The sequence below is a fragment of the Parasteatoda tepidariorum genome, chromosome 10 (assembly GCF_043381705.1).
Source record: "Parasteatoda tepidariorum isolate YZ-2023 chromosome 10, CAS_Ptep_4.0, whole genome shotgun sequence".
Taxonomy (NCBI): Eukaryota; Metazoa; Arthropoda; class Arachnida; order Araneae; family Theridiidae; genus Parasteatoda; species Parasteatoda tepidariorum.
The window spans coordinates 76,529,193-76,547,919 of NC_092213.1; the positions used below are offsets into that span (position 1 = coordinate 76,529,193).

An 18,727-nucleotide genomic window follows, 5' to 3' on the forward strand; every position below is an offset into this window, starting at 1 on the left:
CAACTCCCCTCCAGTTCTTAAGTTTTAGGACATTGAGGTCGTTTTCGGTGTCGCTGAGTCATCGAGTAGGTGGTCTACCTCTAGAGCGGGACCCCTGAGGGTTCTTGAAGGTGGCAATTTTTACAGGGCTATCTTCAGAGCCTCTCCATATATGGCCGAGCTACCTTAGTCGGTTGCATCGGATTATCTGCATAATTTGAGGATGTTTATAGAGCCCATAAAGTTCAAAGTTGTACTGTGTTCGCCAACATCCCCCCTCTGGTATGGCACCAAAGATAGTTCTAAGTATCTTTCTTTCAAACGTTTCTATCGGGCGTTGGACGTCAAGGTTTAAAGTCCAGGTTTCGTTTCCGTATAGCAAGACAGGCAGAATGAGTGTCTTATATAATTTCAGTTTTGTTTTTCGGCTAATAAAATTCGATCTTAGTTGACTTTTTAGTCCAAAAAAACATTTGTTGGCCATATTGATTCTATTGTCAATTTCAGATTTCAGTTTGTTTTGGTCATTGATAATTGTATCAAGATACTTAAATTCTTTAACCTTTTCAAAGGAATGTCCGTTTATCTGCAAAGGTTCACTATAGTTCAATTCCGTATCCTTGTAATTTTGAACTCAATCCGGAAAACAATGAAACTCCTGGAACAAGCATTCGGAAAAATTTGCCTTCGTGGAGGACTTTTTAATAGAACTAACCCGCATTTGCGTTACATTGAGAGTGTGACCTCCCATGCTTAGTCTAACCGAAAAGGAACTCTAACCCATGATCCGTCTGCCACTAAGGATATTTTACGTCGGCACTGTGGTCGGTGCAATCCGGACTCGGAATTCGTATCGACCAGCCATCGCTAGGATTCGAACTCGGTTCACCTCCCTTGAAGGCAAGCGCTCTATCCCCTGAGCCACCACGCCTTTATAAAAATTATTGTCGAACGCATTAAAAGAGGCTTGTAAACATGCTCTATGTTATACTTATATGGGAACTAGACAACCGAACTTACTTGACGACCTTAACACTTCCTTGCTTAACACTTAATAACTTGACGACTGAAATAAAGGGCTAGTCAAGTTAGCCACCTTGTCAATAATCTGCAATAAACAGCCAAACCTGAGCCTATTTAAATAAATTTTTGACCATAATTATTAAAAATGCAAACGAACAACCCAGTCAATAATAGGGAAGTGCCCCTAGCGGCTTACGGAGACTAACTATCGTTATTCAAATCTCAATCCTTTGATGTGAATTACTTCCCTTCCAAGTATGCAATTTATGTACTGAATCCTTCATATAAATAATTTGAAAATGATGACCGGCCCAGCCCATTAATTCTTATTGGGCAAAAAAAAAAAAAAAAAAAAAAAAAAAAAAAAAAGACATTTGATGTGATCAATTTTACTTGAATTTCCAAATTTCTTTGTCTCATAATTAAATTAAAAGTTTTATAAGTATTTTTAATTTTTCTGATTATTAGATGCATTAAGAGAAACGTACAGTTCACAATTGTAGCATATATATATTATAGCATAGCTTTTTCCCCAAAAAAGAGTAGATATTGCTGAATTGTTTCAAAAAAAGAATTGATTTACTCTTCCCCACTACCAGCTAAAAGTAAAATGGTTTTACTACCAGTTTTTCTTCTTTTTCGATTAGCCTTTCACCCATGCCATAGATGCTTCACGCTTCACAGCTTCTGCCATCAACGACAGCGTTACGATACACTTGTATAAGTTTCAAAACGAAACAGTTAAAAAAAAAATATTGTTTTCTAATTGAAGTCAACAATTATCTAATCCTCTTATTTGATCCAGAAACTTGGCCTGAAATTGAAACGCAAAATTAGTACAGTTGTCTCATTTTGCTTTACTTGAAAAATAAAATTTTGTATTTTAAGCGAATTTTGAAGGGAGGGAAAATGCATACAATTAATTTTTTTTCTTTCGTAGGTACAAAATACCTGATCAAACTTCAAACATGGTTGTCGTGTATGTGAAAATGGCGTCTGGATTCACGCCTGACGAAGAAAGTCTTAATAAAGTGAGTTATATAGTTGCCAACTTACATAAGGTTTTGAACGAGTATCAAATTGGCGAGACAAATCTTCAAATTTAGTTGAAATATATATATATATAAAAGTTCAAAATGAAGATAAAACAAACGAAAATTACTGACAAGTGAAAAAAGGGGGGAAAAGAAAAATAATAATAATAAAAATCCGGGGGGAAAAAAGAAAAAAAAACCCATAAAAATTTTTTAAAAAGTCTGAAAAATAAAAGATATAATCTTTGCATAAAACCTGTAACTTATAGAGAGAAACCCATATGAAATCGAAGATACGAAAATATCTGAACTTTATTCATAAAATCTAATGCAACAGCAGACAAAAAATTTTTTTATCAGTACTATATGCTGTTCATAGCTTTCGAGTAGAAAGTAGGCGTTACTTTTCATGTCATAGTACAACCAAGCCTTCTGATGCCAGCTGGTTACTTATTAACATGATCACTCTCTTTGTGCCAACTCCCACTCACACATTTAATATTGCTGGCAAGTCATTAATTTTTAGCAACCAAAGCCCATTCTGCGACGGTTCTGCATCTACAGGTAGAAAAACCAAGCGATTGCTCAAACAACTAGTATCCAGTTTGTCCTGTTTTATGGAAAAGTTAATGGCCATAAAGTTCGAACTGGGAACCCGAGGCCTCAGAAGTGTTATTAAAATAAAATATCGAAATCGACTTAAAAAATCAATAATATTTCAAATCATTCAACTAAGTTATGCAATCGGTCTTTCGAGTGAGAAACACTGATTTAAGTAATGCAAGAATTAAATGAATTTATTATGAAATAAACAACTTACCACCTTATATTTAAAAGTAAACATTTCAGTATTTAAAAATTACATAGATAGATAGTTGTTCGTCTGAAAACTCTGGGTTATGATTCCATATTCGACATTATCTTTAATAGATGGAAACTCTTGCTTTATGGTGACAGTTTCTGTGTATATAAAACATGTAATATTTTTTTTCCTATTTAATATCCGTCTTTAACACCCGACCCAGTTTTTGGGTTTACGATTACTAATTTTGAACTCCGTAGCTTAGCTCTGTAATTTTGAAAAAATCCAGCGAACAAGTGACTAGGGGGAGGACGATTCCATAATGTTAAAAACTTAGAATTTCGTCGGAAGAGAAAAAAGTAGGGAAATTACAGTGAGAATATTGAGGATTTTTTTTCATTCGCTTCCTTGGCGTCTTTGCTAAATTTCAAAGGTTTGCCGTCACCGCTCGCATTTGTTTATGTTAATTTTTGCGACATTTGCTGTCATTTTCGAACTCGTATAAAATATCTTATTTGTTGAATTTTTTCGTTTATTTTTGTTTTTATTATTGTGATCTGTTTTGCTTTTGCTGTTTTAATTTTTTTTTTTACTTTAAAGTTAGTTATTTTTAATTTGGTTATTTGCGATCTGTAGTTTATAATGGATGATATTCAACATAAATGTGTTGAATGTGAAAAGATATATTCAACGAGTTCCAATTTGTATAAACATACACGTTTGAAGCATCCGGATAAAAGTTTGGAAAATATGTCGTTCGGATCACGATCCGGCATCAAGTGTGCTGTTTGTAATGAAACATTTCCATCTAAAGCGAAAATGGAATTTCATGTTGAACAGACACGTGGTATTAAAATCCAGAAAGAAATTTTCGAAGTTTCTTTATTAGACTCATTTTCTTCTTGGAAAGAAAATATTGAATATGAAAATCATGTTACGTATGTCCAGAAATCTGGATCTGAAGAGAATGGTAGCTCTAAAACCACCTACTGCTATTGTCATCGAAGTGGAGTGTTTAATTCTGAAGGAAACTAAAAATGTATGGGTAGCAACAAAATTAATGCTAACTGCCCTGCTATGATGAAGGTTGTAGAAAAAAAATCAGTTCTTACTGTTGAATACATAAAAAAGCACATAGGCCATAAAAATGATATTGGGAGAATGAAGCTTAGTGAAGAAGAAAGAAATGTTATTGCTTCTAAATTGTTGAACAAAATACCTATTACAGCTATATTAGAACCCCTTACTGATGAATTGCAGGCAGTCCATCTCTTGATGAAAAAAGACATTTTAAATATAAAAAATCAGTACAATATTTGTCCCGTCTATGTTAATGAGGTTCTGGGTCTGTCCATTAATGATGTCCCGCACTTTTGTAAAAATATTTTCGATCTTTCTTTGTCACGATTCAACCAAAATTCCCCGGCCTTAACACATTATATTGCATAAATATATATTTACAATTCAGAAAAATACACTACAACACTATAGATCATAACTGAAAATTTATTTTTCAGATTGTGATACGACATTTGTAAGCTTAATAATGATTTGGGGAACACAAAATTAGAAAATAAACACATTATTTTTTTGAAGTAAACACAAGATGAAAAAAAATATATATTAATATATTAAAACAGCTGATTAAAAGTGTTTTTTTTATCAGACATTATAAATCTATAATTTCTTGTTTTCCTTTCTATCTCCTTTATACACGGAATTCTTTTCACGATCTCCCCTCCCCCTCACACTCCTCCAACATGTACAGAATTGCTGGAACCTCAAGCGATAATTGTCAACAGTACCTCTCTGCATCAAAACGTTCTTTAAAGATTTAAAAAAAAATTCCATCCTAACTGTCTTTACTGTAAAGCCTAATAATCAATTCTTTCCTTTTTGATGACCCTAGCTAAGTTTTTGTGTTTTTGCTTCAGAAAACTCCGCCAAAATTTGGCTTCCAATGTTGATGCAAAAATAAGGCGATATTTTGTTAAGCTAATGCTCTCACCAGCAACGTTTTCCCGATATCGAACTCATTTTCCCCTTTCTAAATTTTCTAAGTCCGTTTGTATTATGGAATCATCCTGTCCCTACTCGCTTGTGGAACTCCTTAATCATCATCCCCAGAGGTTTCATTCGTATCGAGAAGATGGAGGACTTTGTGACTCGACAGATTTAACATGCATCAGTCACCATTTCGGCCGGCTAAGATCGAACCCACGGGGCTTTGACTTGGGCTTGCGGTGCTCGCCACTCTCACCAGTCTTACCACCGGCTTGACGATTTAAGATCTTCAGGTAAAAGCAACCCTGTGATCCTAGTGATATATATTCTGTCCTTCAGAGGAAGAACAGCCACTTACCTTTTCAACTTTTTCACTAGCTAGCTTGGTCGCAGGACGACCCATAATGTTTAATTTAGTTTATGTTATATTGATGTTTGTGTTCATGAAATTCACTCACTTCGTACTCACTTCACTCATTTCGTACTCACTTCAGGCTCATTGCCGTACCGACCAGGTTATCCCGGCCCACAAACATTTAATATTGATGACAAGACCCTTTATTTACCAGTGAAACGAAAGCAGGGCTGTAGACCATTGACTAGATCAAGCGGTGTACCTGACACGCCCACCACTACGTTTCATTTACGTCATCAAAAATTTGTGTAGAGATCCTTAAGATTTTGATTATACTAAATATATTTTGATAAAAACATTATATTAAAAAATTTATGTAATTTTTAATTCCTAAGTTTAGTCATGTTTCATACTATTTTAAAATTTATTTACAGTTAAAATTAAATCGTTTGTCGAAACTTTTTCTTTTTTAAAAAATAGAGAAATGTTCTTAGTTTTACACAGTGTTATGATATGAAACAAATTTAAAAAAATTTCCTTTTTTATTTTAGTCTAGCCAACAACTTTTATGTAGGACAAAATGTTTTCGTTCTACTTTTCAAATTTAATAAATAAATTTCAAAGTTTTTTTTTTAGTTTAAGAATATTTAAATTAGAAATTCCATTACAATAAAACAGTACCTTTCCTCCTTACCTGACGAGTAATATCAATACAAAAAGGAGAAAAAAAAACTTGACCCTACAAAGTAGCAATTACCAATCATTGCTTAAATTGGGCGAGATTTCAACAAAGAATCACCCACTTTTTTAATGATTGATATTGCTAAAGCATGCGATAGAATTTGGCTTCAAGACGCATTATTCAAATTAATGCAGATTAACTTTTAACCAGGCCTCAGCAAACACATTCCTTGTTATTTAACCAACAGAAATTTTGCTCAGTCCAATTGCTTCCCACTTCTGCAGTGATGGATCCAACAATAACCATAGTTCGTTCACCAGGAATCGGCACTTGGCTCCACCTCCTCGAAAGAAGAGTTCATTTCAGCGGGGGAGTTAGAGGAGAATGTCTCCGCGCTTGAAATTGAGACAACCCTTAATGCGCGCCAAACGCAAGCAGTGTATTATTTTTCAGTCATTTACTTCGCTTTAACATCTGCTATTACACCTTTCGTTACTCTAATTAATTAAATATATTGCAGCAAAATACTTGCTATCACCACAAAGGCCCGAACCGCAAGATGAATGGTTAAAGGGCCCGTGGATGGTGTCCGACTCCCAGTTCAAATTATTAGGTTTACCGGAAAGTAGTGAAAATAAATATTCAAATTTGTATATTTTCAACATTTAGGACTTCAAAGAATTTTGTAAAATCTTAATGCATTTTAAAATTTTTTTTTTAAATTCCTTACATTTTTTAACGGAAATTTAAGGTTACTTTGTGTTTTTGATATCCTCCAAGTCATAGTCCTTTGTGTTATTAGTGTTATTAAAACAGAACATCGAAATCGACTTAATCTTACGCTTTACGTGTTGCCGAAGCTAATTTTGATACCTAGAATCGACATGCTAGCCATTTTGTCGTTATTAATGTTTGGATAAATTGTTTTCATATTTGAATATGTTTTGGCTCAAAATATCTTCATTGTAGAGAATATGCGACTGCTTAGAAACAAACTAATCAAAAAATTGTGTAAGTACCACAAATTTGTATAAGTAAAAATTAAGTCAATATTTCAGATTCCTATTCATCTTTCCTGTCTCTGATAAACCACTAAATTATATTTTCGGTCCTTCGAGCAATTCTGGTTGAGAAACATTGATTAAGAATAAAGTGTATTTATTAAGCTAAACAACTTACCACTCTATATTTAAAAATAAAAATTTTAGGATTTAAAAACTTAATTATATATAAACGTGAAGTTCCTTATCCTTCTCTAATGTCTATATTAAATGGAAACTCTTACTCGAACTAAAAGTGAGAGTTTCTGTATCTGCAATTAAAAATCATCCAAAATTTGTATTGACAAGACTCCTAATTTTCCGGCAAACTAAAGCTGAACTGCGTAGCGTAGAGATGAGCGACTAGATAGAGCGGTGCACCTGACAATGACATGTCTACGTTTCATTGACATCATAAAAAAATCATGTAGAACTGTCATCCTTAATACAGGGTGTTCCAAAATTATCTTTACAACTTCAAAAATTCATAACTTCGAACATAAACAAGATATTTATATTCTGACTTTTGCATGTATTACTGCAACTAATAAAGTTTTGTTTTCAATAGGCTGAAAAGTTTTAAGTGAGGATGTGGACACCACAACAGAAAGCTCAATGCGTCTCATGGCCGTATTCGCTCCACATTTTCTGGACTTGTGCTGGGTCGTCCAACTCCACTTTTATGCAATACTGATCCGGTGCTCATGAAGCTTGTGTGCCATGCACGGATGGAGGGTCTGGATGGTGGGTCTCTTTGGAAATTTGTCCTGAAGTTCCGTTGAACCTGTGTATCTGATTTCGTCTCTATGAACCATGAGACGCATTGAGCTTTCTGTTGTGGTGTCCACATCCTCACTTATAACTTTTCAGCCTATTTAAAAAAAACTTTATTAGTTGCAGTAATACATGCAAAAGACAGAATAAAAATATCTTGTTTATGTTCGAAGTTATAAATTTTTGAAGTTGTAAAGATAATTTTGGAACACCCTGTATTTTAAATGTATTTTTATAACAATATTATATTAAAAAATTTATATATAATTTTTTTTATTCTTAAATTTAGTCATGTTTCGTGCGATTTTAAAATTTATTTTCAGTTAAAATAAAATCTTTTCTGCAGCTTTTTCTTTTCTAAAAAATAGCAGAAAATGTACGCAATTATACACAGTGTTATGATTTTAAAAAAGTTTCTTCCTCATTTTAGTCTAAGCTACTACTTTCATTAAGGACAAAATGTTTTCTTTCTACTGTACAAATTTAATAAATAAATTTTAAAGTGATTTTTATTTTAAGTGTAGTTGAATTAGAAAGTTCATTAAATATGTATGTACTTTTATAATTATCTAGTGGTAAGTTATTAGAAGTAATTAACATAATTGCATAATTTTTTACTCCGAATATTTTAAAATGGTAACAATTTCAAAATATTATATTTTTTTAGTTTAGTTTGAACGTATTTAAGAAACTCTTTGTTTAGATTTTTATTAAAAAATCTTTCTAACATGCTAAACATTTTCAAGAGTAAGATAATTCTTTCTTTTTTTTGTCATAAGAATATTTAAACTGGAAATATTCTTTAAATATATGTGTGCTTTGGAACTTATTTAAAAGAAAAGTCAACATTTTAAGTGCATGTTCCAACAGTTATCTGAAGTAAAATACATAGCTATGTATTAAACTTCCCATGTCCATGTGGTCGTGGGCTCGATCCCTGCTGGCGGAAGAAGAGATAGTAAATGGTGACTGATGCACACTAAATCTGTCGAGTCTCAAAGTCCTCCATGTTCCCATAACAAATCAATACCTCTGGGGGTACTGAATTGGAGATCGATTGTTCTTTGATTCAGGTCAAAATTACGATCTGCGGATGAATGAATGGATGTAGGAATGGGTCCACTCTATAAACGGATGTGACGTATGGGTGTCGAATTCTTGGCCATAGAGGGCGCCACTGGAAAACAAGAACAATCGCACCCCCTCTGCCTTAATGGCATACGTCAACAACAACAACATGTATTCAGCTTTGTGCTGAAATTATAATAAGAGTTAATTTTTTTTTTACCTTAAGGAAGAAAAAAAGGAAACAATTTAAAAATTTGAATCAGAGAAAAGAGTTATAGTTCTAAAACGAACTGTTTTTTCTTTTAAAAGAGAAATAAACTAAATAGTAAAGAAGAGTTTTAAACAGAACAAACAAAGAGTAAAGTGCACAGTAAGTTTGTTATGATTTTGAAATTAAAGAAATTATTAGTCATTATGAAATTGAACTGAAGATGGCAGCACTACACTAATTCTTGATGACGTTAATGAAACGTAATAGTGGGTGTGTCTGGTGCACTGCTCGATGTAGTCGCTTGTGGGCTGTAGTGGGGCGGCCCTGAGTGGGGTCGATAGTATGACGGTCAGGCGTTTGTTTAAGCTGATTCAAAATGTGGTTGCGGGATTTAAATGAATCAATTAACAATTTTCTTAGTACAATCTTAGTTTTTTTGAGCATAATCCGCTCACAATATCAATAAATTGGTGTAAAAGTTTTATTATTAAATGATTCTTCAATCTGTATCATCCTAAATATTGTATGCGGAATATTGTGAATTGAATTTTTAAGACAAAAAAAGTAAAAATCAATGCGCAAATAAAAATACACTTTTCAAATTCTACAGTTTTGAAAATTAAAGAGGTCATAATAAGATAAGACCAAGGAAAAAAAATTTAACTCTCTTTTTTTTACGATGATTTGCGCTCTGGTAATTTAAATAAATAAATAAATAATTAAATAAATAAAATAACTCTACATCACTGAATGAATCAATGAATCACTGAAAAACGGATCACCCTGAATAACTTTTCACCTAATGAACTGAACTTTACATTTTAGGACTCAATCTTAATGATTCAAAGGGGTGAACTGAAATATACTAATTAATGAGACAGACAATATCTTAAATTACGAAATCTGTAACAAAAAAGTATTATCTCTGAATAAACGTACCTTTTTTGACGAATTTAGATTTCTGACCACCAAGGCATTGGGCTAGCAGCAATCTGTGAAATATGATTTCTATTAGTTTGGTAAGAAGAGCGGTTCAATGTTTGGACCCCTCAATGTTAGTTTATTTTTTTGCGTATTTCATCATATCTCAAGATCCTCAGAGAATTCAAAAAATTTTTACAATTATGAAATTCGATCCAAAGATATTTTCTGATAATATAACTTTAAGAAAATATTTATTATTTTTTATTGTTTTATTCAATGTAGTCCAAAAAATTTTAAGTTGTAGGGTATACAAAATTTTACTCTATTTTAAGGAATGCAATTTTATATGGCAGAATACAAAATTTGAGCAGAATCAGTATTTAAGCTCCTGAGAAATCAATCTTTAAAAATACAACTTTTTCAAAATTCGATTTTTTTTTTTTAATGCAGACAATATTAAAAATATAATAATAATAATTGCGCTTGTATATAGAAGTATATGCAAAGTGACCAGATTTCTAAATCTTGATTTCAAGACGAATCAGCAGAGCGTTCTGGAATTCATATAGGATTTAAGGACACTCAAATAATTATGAAAAAATTAATTTATGTTTGCAAAAAAGATTTATTTTTGTCCGATTAATAACAAATATCCAGGGTACAGAACTATCGTCATTAAACTTGATTTCATTACTAAGCAGATACGACACAACGTATCTGCTTAGTTTCTGCATTTGTTTAATACACATAAAAAGAATGATTACATAATGATTAAACTTTTTTTATTTGAGAAATTTAAGAACATTCATTAAAATTTCGGAACATTTTCTACGCTTGTACAGTTTAAAAGCTTTCGCGGACCCTCCCCAAGATTTGAGAACGTCTGGTCACTTCAAATATTTGCTAAATGGGCATTTCTTTCGGCAAGTTTTTACGCTTTAGTAAGAAATAACATAACATGGCTAGAATTAAGCTTTAATTAGCTGCCTACAGTGAATTTTGCTGTAAAAACACTGTTCGATTTACCGATTGAATCTTCAGGGGAGTTGCTAGCGGGAACAAAAGGGAATATCTGTCCCCGAGTGTAAGCCTTTAAGGGGCATCCAGAGTTGCCAACTTGCTCCGGACAACAGATATATATTTTAAAGTGGTAGTTTACAAATTGTGATTCTTGGTTTAATAAATTCAATTTAGTAGATTTTTATCCATCACTATTTCTAAATAATTTGTAGGCTTATAGAATTCACCACTTTATAGTACTTATGTTATGCTGTACCTTTTAAAAGCAAGCAAAAATAGTCAAATATTTGCAAAATTTACTTTGTGGTTATTTACCGTTTTTTAAATTATTTTGGCGTGTCCGGAGCAGTTGGCATCTCTGGGCATCAAATTAAAAATAGAAACTAGAGTTAAATGCTTTTATCTTTCAAACATACCCAGTATCTATAACTAATTGTAACAGTCACAAATTTAATAGTCATAGCTCCACTAACCCCCACCTAAGTACCTAATGTGCCGCATCAAAAACCTGATATACTGAATTTTAAAGTCTCCAATGTGAAAGTACCGATGGTCGCCTATTACCTCAACGAACTTTCAGCTGACACCTTCCGGTAAAAATGCTCGTCGGAACGCCCATCACTAAAACAAATAGGAAAATCTTCAAGAACATATTAATCATCAATCTTACAAACCCATATGCCAGAAGACATAGAAAAATCACATAATACACATTCCAGATGATATTATAGCAGACTACAAAAGCGCCTCCACTTATAAGAAACGCATCAGACTCCGTAACGAAATCAAAAAACTGGTGCAGAAAATGGTCGCAAAAAACCGGCAAGCCTGAATTTAGAGAAGAAACTAGTCTTCTAAACTTTGAGATCATTCTTGACTGCAAGCAATATGAAAGACTGCTATGATAAGAAAAAGTGACCACATTATGCGTACTTCATATGGAGGATGGTAAAATCTCTATTAAACACAATACAAATTGAAAAATCTATCCAAGGACCCTCTGAAACAGCATACACAGTTAATCATAATGCGGAAACCTTTTCAGATTCTCCAGAAAAACAGTTCTAACCAAATAACGACTTTGATCCGGATTATCATAACCTAGTAGTAAACGAAACTCTCTCAGAGCTCTACAAAATATCGATTCAAGTACTACTAAAGAAATTAATAGCATCATCCACCAACTTTAGATTAAAAAAACTCCTGGAGAAGATATATCATCAATAAAATGATTAAATTACTACCAAACAGCTACATCTAGAAAATCACTCAGATTTTTAACTGTAACCTCGGGCCTGTAAAACGCACCTGTAATACTATTCTTAAGAAAACAAAAGCACAAGCCGTAAGGACAATTACAGAGCAGCAAACCTGTTATGCATACTGGCAAAAATATTTGAGAAAGTCATCTACTATAGAATAAAACAGTACCTTTCCTCTTGACCTGACGAGCAATATAGATATAGAGAAGAATTTGACACTGCAAAGCAGCAATTACCAATCATTGCTTACATTAAACGAGATTTCAATAAAGAATCAGCCACCTTTTTAATGATACATATTTGTAAAGCATGGCATCAAGGCGCATTATTCAAATTAATGCAGCTTAACTTTTCATCTGGTCTCATCAAACATATTCGTTGTTATCTAACCAATAGAAATTTCACCAATCAGCACCAAATCAACCCAACGTATTATCTCGGCTGGCGTCCATTGTGGCAGTATCTTGGGACCAATACTTTACATCATCTATGCATGCGGCTTTTCGGTCAACTAGGCATGCGGCTTTCCGGCCACAATGGCATCACAGCATATTATGCCGATGACACAGGGGTTGCAATTAAATCAAAAAACTTAAATATCGCACTCCTAAATCAAAATATTTTCTATGAAATAGAAGAATGGTGTCTTTAACGGAATGCAAAAAAGTCTCAAATATTATTCATTCAAAAGAAGAGAGCTCCAATACTTCCACAGAACCAACCCACACTTTTCAATATTCTAATAAAAAGCCACATACCTTGATCTTATCATCAACAACAAATTAACCAGTAAGAACCACCATAGATAAAGCTCAATTTGCTATCCTATAAATCCAGCCACTAACCTTTGACCACCAAATGAACCTTAAACTAAAAAAAGAATCTTTTGTATACCATAATGATCTCGCCCATAGTTACATACGCGTCGACTGCTTAATGCACGATTACACCTCATCTCCTGAAAAAAAAAACAAGATCTGTCAATGCAAAATTTTGCGCAACATCTTTGGTGCCAGATGATGCATCAGAAACATCCATATTCCATATACCTCAAAATCTCCATCTACAAATTAAACGTAGATTTCTTTGACAAAGCAGTCAACTGTACTACAGCAAATGTTAATCAATTTTCTCTAATGATATTCATCTCAGCAGTCCAATTGCTGCCCACTACTGCAGTAATGGTTCGAACAATAACTACCGAAACCGCTAATATTCTTTTCTTCGTCAGCTATAGAAGTGCAAAATCCAAGATAAGGCATTTGAAGTGGGCGTTATCTAAGACCTGTGCCCCACCTACTAACTGATTATCACGTTCAACCACTCATCATTTTACACAGCTCATCAGCTTTTCATACAGCATTTGGAGCTTATAGATTTATTCTTTCCTTTCTGTTTTCCTTTTTTTTTTATTTCTACAAAGCAAGGTGCTCGTTTTCTCATACTCAGCAACCTCATTGTTTGCTTTTCTCATCATTTTCACTTCATTGTATCACAAAATCAGGGTGGTTGGGATAACGGCCGCCAAGCGACCCTAGGTGCCCAATTTTATTTTCAGCCTAAGCCTAAATTCGATTCAAAGTTGAGCAAAATGTACTTTGTTTAGTCATAGTTTTCGAGTTGTAATCGTATTGTAGTTTGTTTAGTTATAGTGTTCGAACTGCGAGTCTGAGGCCTCGAATGAGCACTTTTTCCCAATCACCTTGTAATGTTGGATTTTGTGTTGTGTAGGTGGATTAATAAGGTAACTGGTTATAGTGAATGAAGAAAGAGAACAAACGGCGTATGTTTATTATTATTAACAAATTGGTGATGTGTTGAATGAAAAATGTCTTTAGTAAAAACACTTTTAATTCAATAAAAAAATAAAAAACCGCGCATAAAATGAAAATTTGTCTAGTTGTCCGTTCCAATGATTTAGGAAAAGGAAAAGCAAGTCGAAGCGTAAAAGAAACGGAGAATCAGGGGTAAGTGAATATGAACCTTTATTTGTCGAATAGTAGAAAATCAAATAAGTAAAAAATATAACTTATTTAAAGATCTTTCTACCGTAATGAACCGAAAAATCGAAATAGTGTACCAGTTTGAGAATTGTCGCCAAAAGAAGCGCCCTCATATTTCGCGCGCTTTAACTTTCCCCACTTATGAATAAGGAAATTTTCTGCTAAGCTTTCCTGTCAACTACTCGTGGTTGAATAATACCGCCGTCTCCAATTTGTTTTGAATTATTATTAATTATCCTCAATTTCGTTAATAATCAATAATCTTTAATATATATATATAATATTTTAATTCTAGCTTCACTCGGAAATAAACATCAGTTTGAAGCGGTACGAAGTCGAAGAAAATGTAGTTAATCTTTATTTTGACCAGGTAAGATAATGTTTTGTAGTTTAGTAGAGCATTAAAATTATCGAAAACAACACTACTTTTCTTTTATTGTTCTCGCCAAGAATGTAAACAAGAGTCATACATTTCCTCCTGAACTGGGATATGGTGAGAAAAATTAAAGTTCTTCGTAAACAAATATTTCTTTCTTTGGATTGAACAAATACTTGTTCATTTACTTCACATTTTATTTAATACTTCACATTTTAATTTAGACTTTTATTTGCATTTTATATTTTTCGCTTTACTTTATACTTTACTATACTTAATTTTTACTATAGATTTAAAAGTAGCATTTCCATGTATGGTAGTAAAATAACTAATAACACACAACAATATATGCATTCAAACATTAGAGGATGATTTAAGGGTGGTAATTATGACGCCAATGATAGAGCGATAATGCGAAAATTTTGAATGCTCTATTCAACTCATCACGGTTCTTCGCCAAAGTTGGCTTCGAGCTCGAAGCATTGAATCAGCAGTGCTGGTAAACAATAAAGATCAGGGGAACAGCATTAAGAAGATTAAGTTACATAGTTCAGCAAAAGTTTTAAGCGAACACATTCCATTAACACTATAAGCAAATTAACCGGTTTCTGATTATTGTAATCCTTCCTTTGCTCTTCCCGACCTTAATAATGTTTGTTCAGTGAATAGAAATTTTTTTTTTATACTTTATTCTAGAAATATGTATTGACCGATAATGGACCAATGCCCCCATATAATCGGCATGACACTTATACATATTGGATCAAATAAATTGCGGAAAAAAATCATTTTATTTAATTAACTGTACAATCATAAGTAATATTCTAATTTTTTTTATGTAATTATACGCAAGGGTGCCGGCAGCTGGGTGCAAGGGGGTGCACTTGCACCCCTCTGGCTTTTTTAAAAAACAATTAAAGAGATACAGAAAAATTTTGTTATAAAATTTTTTTGTTAAACATATTTTTATGGAAAAACAAATAATTAAGTAATTATTGATACATAACAATTAAAAAATGGTTTAATCAAACAAGAATTGTAATCGTCTTGTTTGCTGTCCAAATCTGTTTTTAACTTTTTCAATGAATTCTGAGTCATCTTTGATTCTTTTCTTATGCACACTGAGCATTCACAAACTTGGCAGATATCTAAGCTATATTTTTAAATTTCATTTAATAAAATGTAAATAATATATTTTCTATTAGTTATTCAGTTTAACAAAGGTGTATAACACTTGCTGACTTCTCGCAACTGTAAAACTTCATCAACACAATTAATACCAATGTTCAGCGTGCACAAACACGTTAGTATACGAAACTACTGTTTGTAGTTATTTGTGCTTCAAAGTTAGTAGCTATGCCAGCGCCAGGGCTTCTGGGCAAAATTTGTAAGTACAAGAAATTCGTACTTTTTTTTAAATATCTTGCTAACAATGAAGAAACGTATCTTGAAAAAATGAACAGATGAAAGTATATGTAATAACAAAACAAAATGTAATAGCAGAATATTTTAATTTTTTTTCGAGGGGAGGGTAGTTTGTTAGAGGGTTGCACCCCCTTTTATATTATTCTGCCAGCGCCCTTGATTATACGTGGTGGAAAGTAAAGGTAAAATACTTTACGGACCGTTAAAAATGGACCCTCTGTTTATCTACTCTTTCAATATTCTCAAATGTGTCGTTTGGCATGTACACAGTACTCCAACTATTATAATGCAAAATTGGGGAGTTTCACCACTGGCCAATTGTGACATTTTTAACTGTGGCAGAAATGCCAACTTGCTCCGGACAGCAAATATATATTTTAAAGTGGTAGTTTATCAATTGTGATTCCTGGTTTAATAAATTCAATTTAGTAGATATTTATCCACCACTATTTCTAAATAATTAGTAGGCTTACATAATTCACCACTTTATAGAATTCATGTTATGCTATACCTTCTAAAAAGCAAGCAAAAATAGTCAAATATTTACGAAATTTACTTTGTAGTTATTTACCGCTTTTTTAATTATTTTGGCGTGTCCGGAGCAGTTGGCATCCATGCTGTGGCCACTTTTTAAAAAATTTAAATAATTAAAAAAAACTATTCAAAATGAACAAATTTTTTTTAACAAGAGTGGATTTAAATAAAATTCCGAATGCTATAAAATATTTATAGTAATAAACACAACGATGGGCAATTTTTTATTGCCATTGTTACAGTTAATCACACTGTATATAACGGCAACCATTAATTTATTCCTATATCATCTATGCTCACAATCCACTTTGTCTGATATTTTTTGATTTGCAGTTGACGAACGAACAAATGTGCTTCACATTCTATGTTCGAAATGAATTGGAAGTAGAAGACATAAAACCAGCCACCATAACGATTCAAGATTACTATACACCAGGTAATTCGTGAATTTTCTTAAAAATTATTCAAAAACCTTTAATTTCTACATGAAATTTTTTAAAAAGTCTACTAAAAAGTCCCTTAGTAATAAAAACTCGAAATAGTATTATTTAAAATTAACAGAGTTTAAAATTATGTAAAACTCATCATAATTTAGAAGCTTTTTTTTTCAATCATAATTGAATTAAACGATACATTTTGTTAAAAAGTAACTTTTGCCGGAAATTATTTGCGACATTGTTCAATCTGTTGGTTTGAATTTCACTCCATTATAAAACTTTACAATGACTTACCATCGAAAATCTTCAACCGCAAATGAGAAAAAATTAATGGTAAAACCATTTAATTTCTAGCTTGTTTAAAGAAGGAATCAAATATCCTTGACTTCACTGAATAATTACAGTTTTAATAGGTGCATTTATATATGACAACATTTACTGTCATATTTATTTTTTAAAACCAAATGGAATCAAATAAGGTTTTTATTTTTCTAAGCTTTAAGACTAAGGAACAGTAACTTATTATTCTTAATATAGAAAGATTGATAATTAAGTATTATGAGCTAACTTTATAATAAAATAACAACGCTCTTTGTACAACCAACTGTAGCTTGCAAAAAGAAACCAATTGCAGATTTTAAATCAGCAACGCGGAAATATTTTAGAACTATTTAAAAATCTCATGCAATAGAAAAAAATTTTACCCAATACAAAATTGTTTACTTCTTTTTCGGAAAGAAACTGTATTGTATATCAGTACTTATTTTGATTAATAATCTCTCGAAAACAAGCTAGAAATGAAATACTCTTTATCGGTTGAATCATCGCCAAATCCATTGAAAAAAAGGTGTGTATATTCAATGAAAGTACGTTTTTGCGTCTGATTTTGTCATTTAAAATATCGTATGCACTTTAAAATATCGTATGTCTATTTGAGGTGACCCCCGTGAACCATTGAGTCTTAGTACGTGAAAATTCGATCATTACTTACTTATTCAGGGATCGTTTTTATTTCGTACTGTGCTTTAAAAAATATCTTTTTATATATTATTAATGATAAAAAAAATTAATAAAGCTTCGATACTTAAATGTTCTATTCTTCCTCACAGAACTCCAGGTGACAAAAGAATATTCAATTCCATCAGCCTGCTCTGTTCCTGGTCTACCCGAACTCCCAAGACTACCACCACTTGTGATCAGCTCAAACGACGAGATATCGACGTCAGAAACAGATTTCGATCTTTTCACGTCTACGAACAATCCAGAAACAGTTGAAGTGAACACCATTCCGACCACACTTGAAGATGGCAACGATGAAAGTGCAGTTACTGAAAATATCGATAATACAACAATGACCGATTTCAATAATCATACGGATGGCGAAACAACGACGTTCGACATTTCAGTTGAAGAATCTGTGACAAATCAAACGCCAACAGACGAGAATGGCACAATGGCAGAGAATGGCACAATGGCAGAGAATGGCACGATGGCAGAATCATTAAACAGCTTGGACGTCGAGTTGGCTGATGACAGTTTCTCTCTACTAATGAATGATAATACCAGTAGATTGTCGAACTTTATAGATGTGGACCACGAGCTAGATTTTCCAGAAGGCATTGAAGGGGTTATTCCAGTAACGGTTGTTCCACCGAAACTAACGTCAGGTATATAGATATTTTTTTAAAAATTTCTAGTTAAGGTTTACTTCTTCAAAGACCTTTAGCTTAACGAAAGTCGTTTGAGTACCTTAAATTCGAAGTATAACTTTATG

General features: G+C 32.7%; 1 protein-coding gene across 4 annotated transcripts in view; it reads left to right on the forward strand.

Annotated features, from left to right (window-relative positions):
* Positions 1–18,727, forward strand: part of LOC107439020 (murinoglobulin-2) — a 107,346-nt gene that overhangs the window by 83,632 nt on the left and 4,987 nt on the right. For all 4 annotated transcript variants that reach the window (XM_016051483.3, XM_016051477.2, XM_043046296.2 and 1 more), the window contains 4 exons: positions 1,943–2,033; positions 14,477–14,551; positions 16,850–16,952; positions 18,063–18,620. In XM_016051483.3, the coding sequence (XP_015906969.1) occupies positions 1,943–2,033; positions 14,477–14,551; positions 16,850–16,952; positions 18,063–18,620 (827 nt within the window). The remainder of the gene's footprint in view (positions 1–1,942; positions 2,034–14,476; positions 14,552–16,849; positions 16,953–18,062; positions 18,621–18,727) is intronic.